Source organism: Anolis carolinensis, chromosome 6 (genome assembly GCF_035594765.1).
Source record: "Anolis carolinensis isolate JA03-04 chromosome 6, rAnoCar3.1.pri, whole genome shotgun sequence".
Classification (NCBI taxonomy): domain Eukaryota; kingdom Metazoa; phylum Chordata; class Lepidosauria; order Squamata; family Dactyloidae; genus Anolis; species Anolis carolinensis.
In genome coordinates, this window is record NC_085846.1 from 49,414,542 (window position 1) to 49,433,035 (window position 18,494).

The 18,494-nt window shown below is 39.8% G+C and overlaps 1 protein-coding gene across 5 annotated transcripts in view; it reads left to right on the plus strand.

Moving 5' to 3' along the window:
- grb10 (growth factor receptor bound protein 10) overlaps positions 1 to 18,494 on the plus strand; it is a 119,853-nt gene that overhangs the window by 33,220 nt on the left and 68,139 nt on the right. For 4 of the 5 annotated variants that reach the window (XM_062957534.1, XM_008112941.3, XM_008112942.3 and 1 more), the window contains one exon: positions 15,385 to 15,454. The exons of the other annotated variant lie outside the window; for it this stretch is intronic. In XM_062957534.1, the coding sequence (XP_062813604.1) occupies positions 15,385 to 15,454 (70 nt within the window). The remainder of the gene's footprint in view (positions 1 to 15,384; positions 15,455 to 18,494) is intronic. 5 annotated transcript variants of the gene reach the window in all.

The following is an 18,494-nucleotide window of genomic DNA, read 5'->3' on the forward strand; positions in this document are numbered from 1 at the left end:
GACAGGGGATAGGGAAAAGGCAGAACTGCTTAATGCCTTCTTTGCCTCGGTCTTCTCACAAAAAGAAAGCCATCTTCAACCTCAGCAACATGGAATGGACGAAGGATTGGGGGAAATCCAACCCCAAATAGGGAAACAAGTTGTCCAGGAACACCTGGCCACTCTAAACGAATTCAAGTCCCCAGGGCCAGATCAGCTACATCCAAGAGTATTGAAGGAACTAGCGGAAGTTATTTCAGAACCACTGGCAATCATCTTCGAGAGTTCTTGGAGAACAGGAGAAGTCCCAGCAGATTGGAGGAGGGCGAATGTGGTCCCTATCTTCAAGAAGGGAAAAAAGAACGACCCAAACAATTACCGTCCGGTCAGCCTCACATCAATACCAGGCAAGATTCTGGAAAAGATCATTAAGGAAGTGGTCTGCAAACACTTAGAAACAAATGCGGTCATTGCTAATAGTCAACACGGATTTACCAAAAACAAGTCATGCCAGACTAATCTGATCTCTTTTTTCGATAGAGTTACGAGTTGGGTCGATACAGGGAATGCCGTGGATGTAGCATATCTAGATTTCAGTAAGGCCTTCGACAAAGTCCCCCACGACCTTCTGGCAAACAAACTAGTAAAATGTGGGCTAGACAAAACTACGGTTAGGTGGATCTGTAATTGGCTAAGCGAACGAACCCAAAGGGTGCTCACCAATGCGTCGTCTTCATCATGGAAAGAAGTGACAAGTGGAGTGCCGCAGGGCTCCGTCCTGGGCCCGGTTCTGTTCAACATCTTTATTAACGACTTAGACGAAGGGTTAGAAGGCACGATCATCAAGTTTGCAGATGACACCAAACTCGGAGGGATAGCTAACACTCCAGAAGACAGGAGCAGAATTCAAAACGATCTTGACAGACTAGAGAGATGGGCCGAAACTAACAAAATGAAGTTCAACAGGGACAAATGCAAGATACTTCACTTCGGCAGAAAAAATGGAAATCAAAGATACAGAATGGGGGACGCCTGGCTTGACAGCAGTGTGTGCGAAAAAGATCTTGGAGTCCTCGTGGACAACAAGTTAAACATGAGCCTACAATGTGATGCGGCAGCTAAAAAAGCCAATGGGATTTTGGCCTGCATCAATAGGGGAATAACGTCTAGATCCAGGGAAGTCATGCTCCCCCTCTATTCTGCCTTGGTCAGACCACACCTGGAATACTGTGTCCAGTTTTGGGCACCGCAGATGAAGGGAGATGCTGACAAGCTGGAAAGCGTCCAGAGGAGGGCAACTAAAATGATTAAGGGTCTGGAGAACAAGCCCTATGAGGAGAGGCTTAAAGAGCTGGGCATGTTTAGCCTGCAGAAGAGAAGGCTGAGAGGAGACATGATAGCCATGTACAAATATGTGAGGGGAAGTCATAGGGAGGAGGGAGCAAGCTTATTTTCTGCTGCCCTGCAGACTAGGACACGGAACAATGGCTTCAAACTACAGGAAAGGAGATTCCACCTGAACATCAGGAAGAACTTCCTCACTGTGAGGGCTGTTCGGCAGTGGAACTCTCTCCCCCGGGCCGTGGTGGAGGCTCCTTCTTTGGAGGCTTTTAAGCAGAGGCTGGATGGCCATCTGTCGGGGGTGCTTTGAATGCGATTTCCTGCTTCTTAGCGGGGGGTTGGACTAGATGGCCCTTGAGGTCTCTTCCAACTCTACTATTCTATGATTCTATGAAAACAAACACCACAGGGGTGTTAACCCTTCCCTATGTAATCCTAAGTTAATATATGTATATGTGTGTGTTTGTGTGTGTGTGTGTGTGTAAATATATATGGCTGGTGATACACTTTAAAAAGCACCTGTTCTGACTTACAAACAAATTCAATAACATAACATGTTCATAACTTGGGGACACCTCCCTCTTGTTCCTATCATGGTCTGTTCATATATATGCATTCAGTCAATGTCCATTCCCCCCCCCCCCCCCCACACACACACACACAAAACTCCCCAAAGATGTGGTATTAACCCTTCCTTCCCTACACAGTCTGCAGTCAATTTCTTCTGGAACTTTTAAAGGCAGATGGCTGACTTTTTTATTTCAGTAGAATATGATACTGAAATGCAGCCCCTGATGGCGCAGCGGATTGAACCGCTGAGCTACTGAACTTGTTGATCAAAAGGTCGGTGATTCGAATCCAGGGAGTGGGGTGAGCTCCCGCTGTTAGCCTCAGCTTCTGCCAACCTAGCAATTCGAAAACATGCAAATGTGAGTAGATCAATAGGGACTGCTCCATGCAGTCATCCAGGCCACATGACCTTGGAGGTGTCTATGAATAATGCCGGTGCTTTGACTTAGAAATGGAGATGAGCACCAACCCCCAGAGTAGGAAATGACTAGACTTAATGTCAAGGAAAAATCTTTACTATAGTACTGAAATAAAAAAGTCAGCCATCTGCCTGTAAATTTCTTTTATTTCAGTGGAATATGGTAGGAGCCGCAGTGGTGCAATGGGTTAAACCGTTGTGCTAGCTGAACTGAAGACCTGAAGGTCTGCAGTTCGAATCTGCAAGATAGGATGAGCTCTCGTCTGTCGGCCCCAGCTTCCCGTGTGGGAAGAGAGAACCCTCCCACAGGATGGTAAGACATCTGGGTGTCCCTTGGGCAATGTCTCTGTAGACGGCTGATTCTCTCACACCAGAAGCAACTTGCAGTATACAGTGTCCCCTCACTTATTCACCCGTAATAAGTGAAAATCTGTGAAGTAGAGATGCTATATATTTATACATTATTTTAGAAGTTATACACTATTTGAAGTCTTTATCAACCAATTGTGTGTTGATAAATCGCCTCCTTCTCCTCCCATTGCTGCTTGGGCTCCTTTTCTCTCCCTTAAGCTTCTCCTTCCTCCCTTCCTTAGGCTGTAAATCAGGGGTCCCCAAACTAAGGCCCGGGGGCCACATGCGGCCCATCGAAGCCATTTATCTGGCCCCTGTGGCGGCGGCAGCTCCCTCCTCCTCCACCAAGGAAGGTGCATGCAACACGAAGGAGGAGTGAAAAGCGCACACCTTTCCAACCTCCTCCCTCACCTGGTGCATGCCTTCCAAAGCTTTGCTTGTTTATAATGATATTTTAATTATTATTTAATTAATAATTAATTATTATGGGATGCTTTGCAAGTGCTTTTGGTGCACAAAGGCAGAAGGGGGTTGGACTAAATGGCCCAAGAGATCTCTTCCAACCCTCTTTATTATTATTATTATTATTATTATTATTATTATTATTATTATTATTATATTGACACAAAGACACAGTATAACACAGCAAACGAGATATATATGCTGGATTTCATATCACAAAATCACAAGCTGAACACTTCCCAAGTGTTTGGGACTGTGTGATGTATTATTATTATTATTATTATTATTAACATTGAGGCTGGGTGGCCATCTGTCAGGGGTGCTTTGCTTGTCCTTTTGGTGCACAAAGGTAGAAGGGGGTTGGCCTAAATGGCCCAAGGGGTCTCTTCCAACTCTCTTTTTTATTTTTATTATGATTATGATTAATATTTAGGTTGTATTTGTTCCCATTTGGTTTTTTTTAACTTCAAAATGAGAGATGTGCAGTGTGCATAGGAATTTGTTTATAGTTTTTGTATTTTCCACTATAGTCCGGCTCTCCAACGGTCTGAGGGACTGTGAACTGGCCCCCTGTTTAAAAAGTTTGGGGACCCCTGCTGTAAATTGTAATTTTTTGTGATTTATAATATTCTTTTAGAGTTTATTGAAAAAACGTGAAACAGCGAATCTGCAAAAAGCGAACCGCGAAGTAGTGAGGGAACACTGTAGTCTCAGTTCGCTTCTGACATTTATTTATTTATCATATCAGAAGCAAGCCGAGGGTACAAGCTGTAATGTATTTGAAAACACAAAATTAAAAAAACACAACAACATCAACTTGGCATTATACTAAATGTCCTTTGAGGTCCTCCATTGTGCATGTGGCAGGGTTCAGACTACATTGTAATAGGTGGTCTGTGGTTTGCTCTTCTCCACACTCGCATGTCATGGACTCCACTTCGTAGCCCCATTTCTTAAGGGTGTCTCTGCATCTCGTGGTGCCAGAGTTCAGTCTGTTCAGCACCTTCCAAATCGCCCAATCTTCTGTGTGCCCAGGAGGGAATCTCTCTTCCGGTGTCAGCTACTGAATGAGGTTCCGGGTTTTAGCCTGCCACTTTTATACTCTCGCTTGCTGAGGTGTTCCTGCGAGTATCTCTGTAGATCTTAGAAAACTATTTATTGATTTAAGGCATTGGTGTGCTGGCTGATACCCAAACAGGGGATGGTCTGGAGATGTCAATGCCTTGGTTCTTTCATTGTTGGCTGCTACTTCCTGGCGGATGTCAGGTGGTGCAATGCCAGCTAAACAATATAATTTCTCCAGTGGTGTGGGGTGCAGACATACTATGACATGATAAAAAAGTAGACTATGGTCTGTGAACCAAACTTAGTTTTTTTTTGGAATCATAGTTTGAAGGGAAATATTTCCGACATCAAAAAGATAACCATCAAGCAAAACCAGCATTGCAAGGATTATAAATTAAGACAGGCTGATTTTTCTTTTCTTTTTTTATGAAGTACAGCTGAAACATTTGCTGCATTTTGTTGCTAAACATCTGAAAAATCCTTTAGATGGCAAGAAGCTATACAATTTTTTCACACCACCTGCATTTAGTTAGGGGACTCCAAATGGAGTCAGTTTAAGAAGCTTTGGCCTGGGATATATAAGGTGATATGGTCTTTCATAGAATTTGCATCCAAGCTGTTTGGGTTTTTAAAAACCAAGACTAGCATTTTAAATTCTGTCCGGAAATGCAATGGTCACCAATGCAACTGTTTCAATAGAAGTAGGAGCTGAGTGGATTCAGGTGATCACTGTAACCAGCTAGAGTGAACAGGCTGGAGAGAGTACTTTGGATCCTATAGACAGTTTCGAAGGGAAGCCCCACATAGAGCACATTATAGTAGTCTCAATGGGATATAATCAATTCATATGTCAGATTTGACTTCTCAATGAGATGTAGTCAAGGCATAGCCAGATCTTTTGTCTTAAGGAACATGTACAACTGATGCACTAGTTTTAATTGTGCAAATTCACTCCTAGTCATAGATGTAACCTGGGCATCTAGGCTCAGATCTGAATTCAGGAGGACACCCAAGTTGCACACATGAGATTTCGGGGGCAGTGCAACTCCATTCAGCACAGGATGAATCTCTGTCCCCTGATCTAACTGACCACGAACACCTCTGTCTTGTCTGGATTAAGTTTCAATTTGTTATCCCCTCACCTAGTCTATAACTGATAGCAGACACTGATTCAGTAAAGAAACAACTTTCCTGGAGTTGCATGTTATCTGCATACTGATGGTGCTGATCTGGATGACTGGGATCACAGGGATAACTCTGGATGACCTCTCTCTTACTTGATTTAAACTGGATTATATGAGTCTCCAATGCCATATAATCTGGGATTAGAAGATATTCTGGGATCAGATCCTGGGATATAGGACCAGTATAAAAGGGGTCCCAGTAATTTAATGTAGGTGTTAAACTGGTGGCCAAATATGAATCCCCATCTTCTGAGGATGTTATCACATGAGGCTCATGCAAGCCGCACCCCTTCAATCAAGAATTGACTTGGTTACCACTACATAATGTTATCCTACATCCATTCCAAACCAGTATGCAACTCATCTGTAAGCAGTGCTTTTCATAAAATGTGGTACAGTACTCCCATTTTCACGCAGCAGAAAGTACTTTGAAGCAGTATTCAAAGTGTTTTCAGCTGTGTTGGTAAATGTACAAAAGCACTTAAGCTTTATGTTTGGTGACTGAGATGTGTCATTTTGGACATGTTGGTTGGCATCATGTTAACTGCTTCACTTCGCTGTGGCCATAGTGCTAGTCATCTTACTTCTGGTCATCAGAACAAGTGGAGCTCTGGCTGCAAAGCCAAAGCTACTGTTTTGCACTGTTTACTTCCTTTTACCAAAATTATTGAAAGTGCATAATTTCAAACCTCCTTCCAGGCACTTATAGGACATTCCACTTTTAATTAGGCATTTCCATATTGCTTTCAAACTTTCTTCTATTTATTTGCAAATGTGAAATCATTGTGTTGGAAGTTTCCCTTGCAGAATACAAAAACCAGGGAAACATTGGGTTGTTGTATGTTTTCCGGGCTGTATGGCCATGTTCCAGAAGTATTCTCTCCTGACGTTTCGCCCATATCTATGACAGACATCCTCAGAGGCAGGCATCCTCAACCTCTGAGGATGCCTGCCATAGCTGTGGGCGAAACGTCAGGAGAAAATACTTCTGGAACATGGTCATACAGCCCGGAAAACATACAACAACTCTGTAATCCCAGTCATGAAAACCTTCGACAACTCAGGGAAATGTTTCTGATTGCAAAAGGTGTCTTTTCTTTTTTTTAATTATTACCGTGTTACTGTTGCCCTGCTTTGCATTTTCTTTGTGGCTCTTTCTCTTCTTCCTCCCTTTCCCTCACATGCCATGTCCCTCTCTTTTCTTTCATTTTTTCATTCTTTCCTTGCTTTTCCTCATACACTTCCCCCTTTTCTTTCTTTCTGTTCTCTGCTTTTCTTTCTCTGCTTCCTTTTTCTTCCTTCTCTCACATCTTTTGTCCCCTTTCCCTTTTTTTCCCCTCCCTCCCTCCCTCCCTCCCTCCCTCCCTCCCTCCCTCCCTTCCTTCCTTCCTTCCTTCCTTCCTTCCTTCCTTCCTTCCTTCCTTCCTTCCTCCCTTCCCCTCATACCTTTCTCATTTTCTTTCCCTCCCTCCATTTCCACTTTCTTCACATTCTGATTTCCTTCTCCTGCAAAGCTAACAACTTCTTTCTTAGGGTGCATCTGTACTGTAGAATTAATGTAGTTTGACACTGCTTTAACTGCTTAATGCTAGGGAAGTATGTGGGAGTTGTAGTTTTGCAAAGCCTTTAGTCTGTTCTGCCAAGTCGTGCTGGAATCTAATCAATCTACAATTACCATAATCCCTAGCATTGAGCAATAGTAGTTAAAAGTGGTGTTAAACTGCATTAATTCTACAGTGTAGATACATCTTTAGGCAGAGAACAATGGATTTCTCAAGGAGTCTGCATTGTTAGATCTTGAAAAACAATTCGGTGTTGTGTAGCTAAAATGTGCCAAATTATAGTCCCACATTATAGTCCAATGCAAAGTATTATCTTTGTTGGAAATCGAAAACCCACAGGAGTTTTTCTTTGAAATCTGATATTTTGACTCATAAACTTTGAAAGATCTTAGTTGATAGCCATATGATAAAGTTTGCCTAATACTGAATATGTTTAGTTTGCCTACAAACAAACACTTTGGAACCATAATGTTTGTTTTTGGGAAAGATGTGTAGTTGACATACTTGGATGAATATTTTTAGCACTTACCATATATACTCAAAGATAAGCCGAGTTTTTCAGGCCTTTTTTTGAGCTGAAAAAGCCTCCGTCGGCTTATAATGGGGTCAAGGTCAAGGCCGACAAAGGAGCCTGTAGGCTATTGCTTGCAATATATGATATATTTCTCTCTTACCCTCCCTTATCAGTGTGTTTTCTTTTGCAACGTCTCTCGCGCTCTTAGTCAATAGAATGTTTTGAAAAGGGAAAGACGCCCTTGCAAGTCAGGAAGAAGAAGAAAAAATTCATTAATCTTATGAAAGCATTTTCCCCTGAAATATTTGTTAAACTCTCCTACAGATATATAGGCATTAAACCCCTGCACGCATTTGCAATCGCTATGTACATCTATCTATCTATCTATCTATCTATCTATCTATCTATCTACATTAATTTTATATATGAATTGTCCCCTTATATGTTTGCAGGTCTTTGGAAATCCTATATACATATAGATCCATGTATCTGAATATCTGTATCCATATATATAAATTATTTAACCTACTGATGCTTCGATTAATGTGATTTTATTGGTATCTATTTTTATTTTGAAATTTACCAGTAGCTATTTCATTTCCCACCCTCGACTTATACTCAGGTCAATAAGTTATCCCAGTTTTTTGTGGTAAAATTAGGTGCCTCAGCTTATATTTAGGTCAGCTTATACTCGAGTATATATGGTACTACAAAAAATGTAAAGCAACTTCTACCAATTGGCCCCATAAAGGTTAGGCTATCTTCATAGTCAAGCCAGGATTTCTGCATTCTGCCTCACTTTTGACTAGTCCTGTGTATGTCGACTTGGGAATAAGTCCTGTTGTGTTCAGTTATATGTATACAATGTAGACATGCAAAGATTGGACTGAGCTCATTCTGAATTTTTGTGCAGGATTTAACCTCTCACAAGACTGGAACTTTACTACAGTAGAGTCTCACTTATCCAACACTAGTTTTTCCAACGTTCTGGATTATCCAACGCTTTTTTGTAGTCAGTGTTTTCAATACATCATGATATTTTGGTGATAGTTCGTAAATACAGTAATTACTACATAGCATTACTGCACATGGAACTACTTTTTCTGTCAAATTTGTTGTATAACATGATGTTTTGGTGCTTAATTTTTATAATGATTACCTAATTTGATGTTTAATCAGCTTTTCCTGAATCCCTTCTTATTATCCAACATATTCACCTATCCAACGTTCTGCCGGCCCGTTTATGTTGGATAAGTGAGACTCTACTGTATTTGAAGAAATATATTATCCCTTTCTCGGCTCAACTTTAGTTGCTCACTCTGTTGTACACTTAATAGGACAAAGTTCCCCCTTGGATATCACTCTCAAATTTAAGTGGTTAAAAGTGCCAACAATGATTTGTTGGAAAAGATAGATTGCTTTGGATAAAAGCTTATTTGCCCATTAAAAGCTGAAGTTGAATCCTAGTTCTAAGTAAGTATTTGAACAGTGTCCTTGTGAACCGTTCTTTGTGTAGTATGTGCTGTTTGTTCTTAATAGCTCTGCCTGCTGATCAAGCTCCTTAAATTTATTCATTTTCACATTTCTTTCCCTTTGAAATTATCTTTCATTTTGTGGGATTAAAAAGTCTTCTTTGCTTTGCTGTTTTCAGCAGATCTCCCCAAAATTCTGACATGCTTTTGTTTGAAAGTAAATAAATAAACAAATAAAGCTAGCACTGAAAATTGGCAGTGCTTATCTTGTGTTCCTGGAAGTTCAGATTGAAGTTCCAGAACTTCTCAGAAAAAGGGGATGACTTTCTGTGTATGCATTCCTATCCTTATGCAATCGGGAGTCACAGCAATAATCAAACACAGTCACTTCAACTCTTTATTCAGTTAAGGAGGAAATGAAGATTGTTATGTACAACTTCTAGTGATTGAACCAGTGACGATTATTCCAGTACAAGGAATCATCCTGTTTATTTAAGAGGGAGCTTGGGCTTTTCTCTATATCAACCCACTAATATTGCCCAAATCTTGATTTGGTTACTTCCACCTCTCCCCCTTTCCTGCTCAGATGTTAACACTGAGATTTTTCTTGTTAAAGGGAACATACTTGCTTAGAAAGGAAAGCAGGAGAACTCCAGGTGATATTTAGTGCTTTCTCAATAGACTTGTATCCTGGTATTAAGATTCAAAAAGTGCTTATTATTGACTCTTCAGAGGCTTTATTTTAGTTGTAAATCAAACTAGCAGAAACGTCAGGAGAGAATACTTCTGGAACATGGCCATACAGCCTGGAATACATACAACAACCCTGTGATCCCGGCCATGAGAGCCTTCGACAACACAAAAATAAATAATGCTAACAAAAAGGATGTAGAGGTTTTTTCTTTTTTTAAAAAAAAACGTTTTGAAGTTGGGCCATTAGGCATGCTAACGCTTATTTTACAGTACTTTATTTCCTCTTCCCTATGTCAATTTAAGATTAATTTTGTTGTTTATTCGTTCAGTTGCTTCCGACTCTTCGTGACCTCATGAACCAGCCCACGCCAGAGCTCCCTGTCAGCCGTCGCCACCTCCAGCTCCTTCAAAGTCAAGCCAGTCCCTTCAAGGATACTATCCATCCATCTTGCCCTTGACAGGCCCCTCTTCTTTTTTCCTTCCATTTTCCCCAGCATCATTATTTTCTCTAAGCTTTCATGGCTTCTCATTATGTGGCCAAAGTAATTCATCTTTGCCTCTAATATCCTTCCCTTCAGTGAGCAGTTGGGCATGATTTCCTAGAGGATGGACTGGTTTGATCTTCTTGCGGTCCAAGGCACTCTCAGAATTTTCCTCCAACACCACAGTTCAAATGCGTCTATCTTTCTTCGCTCAGCCTTCCTTATGGTCCAGCTCTTGCATCCATAGGTTACTACGGGGAATACCATTGCTTTAACTATGTGGATCTTTGTTGCCTCCACGTTTCTCCCTCTGTTTGCCAGTTATCAGTCACTCTGGTTGCCATAATCTTGGTGTTTTTGATGTTAACTGCAACCTAGCTTTTGCACTTTCTTCTTTCACCTTGGTTATAAGGCTCCTCCGCTCCTCCTTGCTTTCAGCCATCAAAGTGGCATTATCTGCATATCTGAGGTTGTTAATGTTTCTTCCAGCGATTTTAACTCCAGCCGTGGATTCATCAAGCCCCGCACGTCGCATGATATGTTCTGCATACAAGTTGAATAGGTAGGGTGAAAGTATACAGCCCTGCTGTACTCCTTTCCCAATCTTGAACCAGTCTGTTGTTCGGTGGTCTGTTCTTACTGTTATTACTTGGTCATTATACAGATTCCTCAGGAGACAGACAAGCCCCATACCACCAAGAACTTGCCACAATTTATTATGATCCACACAGTCAAAGGCTTTAGAATAGTTAGTAAAACAGAAATAGATGCTTTATTTAAGACTGAAGATTAATATATATTTTTATTTTCCACGTACATGTTCATAAAAACAGTGAAGCAAATCTATATGCATGTATATATGTGTGAACCAGTACAACACTTCCTAACATCTATACAATATTCGTATTTGGTTATACTCTCCCTCTTTCCACCCCGCCCAATTTAGTAACTTCCTACCCTTTGGATTGGAGACATTTATATATAATTCTGTTCATCCTTCCTATTACATTGCTTTTCTATTCTTCCTTCTGGTCTGATTGTTATTATTTATAAATTCCCTACACGCATGGTGGCTCAGCGGGTTAAATCGCTGAGCTGCTCAACCTGCTGACTGAAAGGTTGCCGGTTCAATTCTGGGGAGTGGGGTGAGCTCCCACTGTTAGCCCCAGCTTCTGCCAACTTAGCAGTTCAAAAACATGCAAATGTGAATAGATCCATAGATACCGCTTTGGCAGGAAGGCAACGGTGCTCCATGCAGTCATGCAAGCCACATGACCTTGGAGGTGTCTTTGGAGAATGCTGGCTCTTCGGCTTAGAAATGGAGATGAGTACCAACGCCCAGAGTCGAACATGGCTAGATGTAATGTCAGGGAAAACCTTTATCTTTACTATGGTACTGAAATAAAAAAGCCATCCATCGCCTTTAAATTTCTTTTATTTCAGTAGAACATGGTAGGAGCCATATTCTAACAGGTTAAATTATGAAGCCTTCTATAAAAACCTTTCCTTCTTTCTTTCTTTTTTAGTACAAAGTTTAGATATGGTTCCCAGTTCTTGATAAAGATTTTTTGTGTTTTTTCTTTGTTCAAAAAATCATTGTCAATTTGTCAGTTTCTGCTATTTTGAAGACTTTTACCATCTGTTCTTCTATTGTTGGGAGATCTGCCTTTATATAATATCCTTGCTGCTATGATCATGTAATGCAGTACTTTGTAGTTTAGTGATTTTGTTTGATTATTTGACGTTCCCAATAAAAATAATTCGGGCTCCAATTGTGTCTTTGAAAAATTTACTGTAGTTTTTTTTTGTATCTTACCCCAGAATCCTCTTGTTTTTTTACAGGTCTACCACATGTTGAAGAAAGTTCCTTCCTGTTTTTTACATTTCCAGCACTTGTTTCTTCCCTTATACATTTTAGTAGTTTTGCTGGGGTCAGGTACCACCTGTTCATCATTTTATAAAAAAATTCTCGCCAATAGTCCACATTTCCCCCTTTTATTTTGTTCTGTGTTGTGCTTGACATTTTGTGCCCATTTAATCATACTGTCCTTTATCAGTTCTGCTTCCAATTCCATCTTCAGTAATACCTTATATATTTTTCCAATAAGGTATTCTTCAGTAGTACTCAGTTCCTTTTCAAATTCTAATTGGTCTCTTTCAAATCCCATATTTTTATTGTCTAGTGCAAATCTTTCTTTCAATTGCTTGTATCTGTACCACTGTAGGTGAAGTCTTGCATCCTTCTTGAATTTTAAATATGTATTTAAATGTATTATTAAATCTCTGTTTGTAATCCAGTGTTCTCCTTTCTTCTTATCTAACTTGTAAAAAGCTTATTCTGTTGAAATTGATAATGGGGTTTTTGGGCATAGTGTAATTTTGTCTTTGTTTCAAATCCTTAGTATGGCACGTATTATAAAATGGTGATTTAAATCTGCACGTACTTTTGCTTTTTGATACTGTATATAGGCATGCCATCCAAAACGTAAATCATGACCTTCTAATTTTTAACAGTCACCCATTTCTTATGGTTAGGCAATCTTTTCATGCATGCTTTCAGGTCTCGTAGCACCCAATCATCCCTTTTGCTTTTCATCCTGAAAAATCTAGGTTTTGATTCTAGGCCTCTTTCCTTGCCATATCCCTTTTTTCATTGTTTAAAAAGTTCTTCAGTTATTATAATTGGAATGTTCTGAAAAAGAAATAGCATTTTTGGTAGTATATTCATTTTGATAGCAGATATTCTTCCCAGTAGTGACAACTTTAATGTGGTCTGTCTTTGCAAATCTGATTTTATTTCTTTCCATGTCTTTTCATAATTATTCTGAAATACTCTTATTTGAGAGTGTTATTCCTAAGTATTTTACTTTTTTCAATTTGTAGTTCTGATATTTCGTTTAGCTTTTTCTTCTCCTGTTAATTTTTTTGGTAAGAATTTTGATTTTTTGTAAAACCTGCTAATTTTTTTTCCAAATTCTTCTAATGTATATAGTAAATTCTGTCTGTTTTCTGTTGGGTCTTTTATTATAACCATTAAGTCCTGCAAGCCAATTTAAATAAATGCAAGGGAAATGTGTGCTATTGAGTTATCATGCATTAAAATATTTATAAATATTCCAATGAAAATAATTTACAAATAAAGCCTTGTGGTATTGAATAATTGGGGACCATCTGAATATGGGCCTTTTTGTCAGTGCAGACAATCCTCACTGGATGGGTATGCTTGGTGATTTCTTTTCTGCTGAATCAGTTCCGCACTCTACTCCTTCCTTAAAGGTAAAGGTTTTCCCCTGACGTTAAGTCCAGTCGTGACTGACTCTGGGGGTTGGTGCTCATCTCCATTTCTAAGCCAAAGAGCCGGCGTTGTCCGTAGACACCTCCAAGGTCATGTGGCCGGCATGACTGCATGGAGCGCCGTTACCTTCCTGCTGGAGCGATACCTGTTTATCTACTCACATTTGGCATGTTTTTGAACTGCTAGGTTGGCAGGAGCTGGGGCTAACAGTGGGCGCTCATTCTGCTCCCGGGATTTGAACCTGGGACCTTTTGGTCTGCAAGTTCAGCAGCTCAGCACTTTAACACACTGTGCCACCAGCGGCCCTAACCCCTTCCTTACTTTCTTAATAATAATCAAGGTCCTCGTAAATTTAAGAATGATGATACAGACTGTATTCTAATTACATATTGGTGGCCTCGTCAACCATGGTTTGACATGATCCTGCACCTGCACCATCATCTCTTTCCCAAGCTCTCAGCTCAGGATCTCCTCATCTAAGTTGAAGTTCAAATTTGACATCTGGATCTTTGAATCCTTACCTTGTGGCTTAGTGGCTATCCCCTGGAGGCATTAGCCATCCTTTCTATGCATAGAACATCAACTAGGAACATCAGCTGCTCTTAATAGAAGTCTTTCCTCTCTTTTCTCCACATCATTCATGTAGACTGACACTGAGTTTCCATTAACTGTGCTCTTCGATTTCTGATCTTCTTAACTTTTCAGTGTGTCAATATTTTTGATATAGGTCTACATGGCAGCTCTCTTGTCTTTTTTTTACTTCTTTTTTTTCTTGGTTTGTTCTCCTTTTGGTCAAACTTTTCTTCAAAGATTTCACAAAAAACTTTCCTTCTTTAATTCCCATCGCTCTGAATTTGGGATGTATGCTTGGTATTCTGCAAGTTGATTAGATGTTCTTTTGAACTCCTGGCCCCATGCAACATGCCTCCTCCTGGGAAAGACTGTGTTCCTTGTGACAATCAACTCTGTTTTGTGGGTAGATTCACTATTTCTCCAATTCCACAAAGATTCTACTTCTAGATGTCACTTTCCTCCTGAATGGCAGGGCTTAACACATGCTAGATTCAGGAGTTCCCATCCTTTAGTCCTCCAGGTGTTTTGGACTTCAGCTCCCAGAATTCCTGACAGTTTGCCAAGCTGGCTGGGAATTGTGAAAGCTGAAGACCCAAACACCTGAAGGACCAAAGGTTGGGGAGCACTGTTGCGGATGTCAGGCATGCCTTTGCCCTTTATGTTGACCAGACAACAGAGAATCTTTTTGACTCTTATGTCTTCCATGGGACTTGTTAGTAAGATTGTCAAGATTCCTCCCAGAACATTTCCAAATAAGTGGATTCGACCATCTCATTACCTTATCAGACCCCCATTCCACAAGAGCTGCCTGCACTTTATCTGCATTCTTGGCTAGTTATCTGTCAAGCATCTCACCTCTGTAAAGCACTACAACTTGATTTTTGTGCCAGAGATACTTCTACTTCGGCTTGTCCATGCTTCAGTTGTTGTGAACATAGTCATCCTCCATTTAGCTTGCCTGTCTCCCATATACAGTGTGTGAATCACAAACCACCATGAAGAAGAAATCAGGTTGCTTGTTTGTAACTGCGTCTTTGAGTGGTCATATGTGAATTCACACAACCCATCTGCCTCCCCCCTCTTGACTTGCTAGTGGACAGAACGTGAGTGTGTGCTATAGAAACAGGAAGTCATCTGACAAAAAGTTGCAGTAAAGGTTTCTGAAGATGGTTTGCATAGGTGCAGAGAATCTCATACATGTAGGTTCACAGACAACCACTTGAAGGAAAGCAAATTGCTTTTACTTTTTAACTTCTGAATGTTATTGGCTTTCTTTTCTTAAATGTAAAATAGAACTAATTTTTCTTAGTTTACCTTTGAGGGATGTGAAGGCTCATTATGAAGCAGCCTTTAATAGGCAAGGGTTATTCCTATTGGTTATAAACAAGGATTTCCTCTTACTTTTTGTTTTTGGTTTTTCTAGGACAGTGTAGATCAGTCATCGGCGCATGCTCAGCCTGGATTTGAAGAACAATCAAGACATATGCAAGGAGGTAAGCAAACATAAAATCATAGAAACATAGAAATCATAGAGTTGGAAGAGACCACAAGGGCTATCTAATCTAACCCCCTGCTATGGAGGAACACACAATCAACACACCCCCAACTGATGGCCATCCAGCTTTTCTGTAAAAATCTCCAAAGAAGGAGATTGGTTGGAAGCTCTGACTGATGTTTAGGTGGAATCTTCTTACCTGAAATTTGTTCTATATACCAGTCTCAGGAGCAGCTGAGAACATGCTTGCCCCTTCCTCACTGTGACAGTCTTTCAAATATTTACACATGGCTATAATGTCCTCTTGGTCTTCTTAAGCTAAACATATCCATCTCCTTAAGCTGCTTCTCACAAGGCCTGGCTTCCAGACCTTTGATTATTTTGGTTGCCCTTCTCTGGACATGTTCCAGATTATCAATGCCCTTTTTGAATTGTGCCCAGAACTGGACGTAGTATTCCAGGTGAGGTCTGTCCAAAGTAGAATAGTAGAATAGAGTGGGACTAGGACTACCCTCGATTTAGACACTGTACTTTTAAGTAGCCTAGAATGGCATTGGCTTTTTTACCTGCCACATCACACTGTTGATTCATGTTCAAGCTCTGGTCTACTAAGGTGCTTCAATCTCTTTCACATGTACTGTTTTCAAGCCAGGTGTCACCCATCCTATATCTGTACATTTCATTTTTATTGCCTACGTGTATTCTGTCAATTTCTCTCTGTTGGGATTCATTTTGTTAGGTTTGACCCAACTCTTTAATCTGTGAAGGTCATTTTGAATTCTGATCCTATATTTTGGAGTATTAGCTATCTATCCCAGTTTGGTGTTCTCTACAAATTAGATAAGCATGGCTTATATTCTGTTGATAAAGCTGTTGAATAGACTGTGCCCAGGACAGTCCCCTGTGGCACCCTGTTGGTCATTTCTCTCAAGGATGAAGAGGAGCTATTAGTAAGCACCTCTTGGGTTCAGTCAACCAATTCCTAGTCCATCTAACGGTAACATTGTTCACTTCATATTTTATTAGTTTCTTTTTGAGAATGTTATGGGGAACCTTATCAAAAGCCTTATTGAAATCAAGATATGCTGCATCCACAGCATTTTCTTCCTCTACCAAGCTTGCAACTCTATAAAAAAAGAGATAAGGCCTATCTCTTATGATTTGTTTTTGAGAAACCCATGTTAATTTCCATGAGTATGGCATTCCTCTCTAAGCACTGCTCCAGAATCCTCCCTGGTATTGATGTCAGGCTGCCTGAGAGGTAATTGTTTGGGTCCTCTTTTTCCCCCTTTTTGAAGATGGAGACAACATTTGCCTTCTTCCAGACTGGTGGAATGTCTCCTTTTCTATAGGAATTCTAAAAAAAGGCCATTGGTTCTTATTTTACTTCTGACAGTTCTTTTAATACCCTCAGATGTTGTTTATCTGTCCTTGGAGACTGGAATTCATTTAGATTAGCCAGATATTCCTGTACTGCCCCTTTACCTATTCTGTGTTGCATTTCCCTTGCTGCATTCTCTGCTCCATCCTCCCCAAGTTGAGCATTGTTAACTTTTTGTGAGAAGACTGAGGCAAATAAGGTGTTGAGGAGTTCTGCCTTTTCTCTGTTCCGGTTAACATTTTACCATCATCTGTATCCAGTGACCCTACTATTTCCATGTTCTTTGTTTTGCTACAGACATAACAAAAAATCCCTTTATATTGTTTTTAACCTCTCTAACAAGCCAGAGCTTATTCTTCATTTTGGCTTTTCTAACTTTCTCCTTACATATGCTGGCTATTTATTTGAATTCCTCTTTGGTGATTTCTTCCTTTTTCAATTTCTTATACATGCCCTTTTAAATATTAGCTCAATATAGATAATGCATTGGCCCAGAGAGAAAAAATTAAAACACAACAGTGGCATAGGATAAGTGATAGAAACAGAAGGAGAAATACCATATATACTCAAGTATAAGCTGACCCTAATATAAGCTGAGGCACCTAATTTTACCACAAAAAACTGGGGAAACTTATTGACTCGAGTATAAGCCAAGGGTGGGAAATGCAGCAGCTACTGGTCAATTTCAAAATACTCCCTTTGTTACTTATGTTATTATAAAATTAAAGTATTTTATCCATGTTCAAAATAACTACCTTTAAGAATAATAAAAATAGCTACTTTTTGTGCATGATTTGATCTGAACCCCTTGTATCTTTCATTTTAGTATAGGAAATGATACCTGGAAATAATTATTTTTGAGACAGCTTATATATTCTCCAGGAGAGATCCTTTTATTATTAGTTTTCTGTACTATTGCTTTATGCCCCAGTTAAAGTGTTTACAACAAGGAAAGAAACTAGTTACTGCAGTATCCACCAAAATGGATACTGTTTCCAAAATGGTTGTTTTTTCCTTGTCTCACAACTCATTTAAAAGGAGCTGCTTTCTCACTGTTGTGGTAAGAAATATGCTGCTTTTGTTATAGAGAAGAAAGAGAAAACCTGGGAGGGAATTTCTTTTGTTTGTCTTACTAAAGTACAGGAAATGCCTCATCCTTGAGGATGCATGTGTAGTGGCAGCTTTATCCATTATAGCAGTTTTGAAACTTCTGGTTTAGAAACAAATGTAAGAACCATGACAATAATTGTTCTGATTAATTTGTTTCTGCTCCTAAAATATTGGTAGCTGTTGATCATACTAGTTATTAATATGTGTATTTTTAAAGGAAACCTGAAAAGCTTCTGTATTTCTCAATAATTATGGGGTCACTTATTCTACAGTAGTTATCCATCTTACTAAGCTCTCAAGGGTTGATTTACCATTATTGAAATGGGCAGATTTACAGTCAAAATCAACAGCCCCCCCCCCTTTTAAAAACTACTCACAACAAGGGGGGGAGCCATATGCTGTTCTTGTGCAACATTGATGCTTTTTATGTACAACATTCCATAACAAAAATGGTGTGAAATATCAATGATTTTATACAAAAATAGCCACATGGTTTTGTTGTGGAGCATGACTGATTTTGCACATTTCTGCTATGCAACATTGCAGT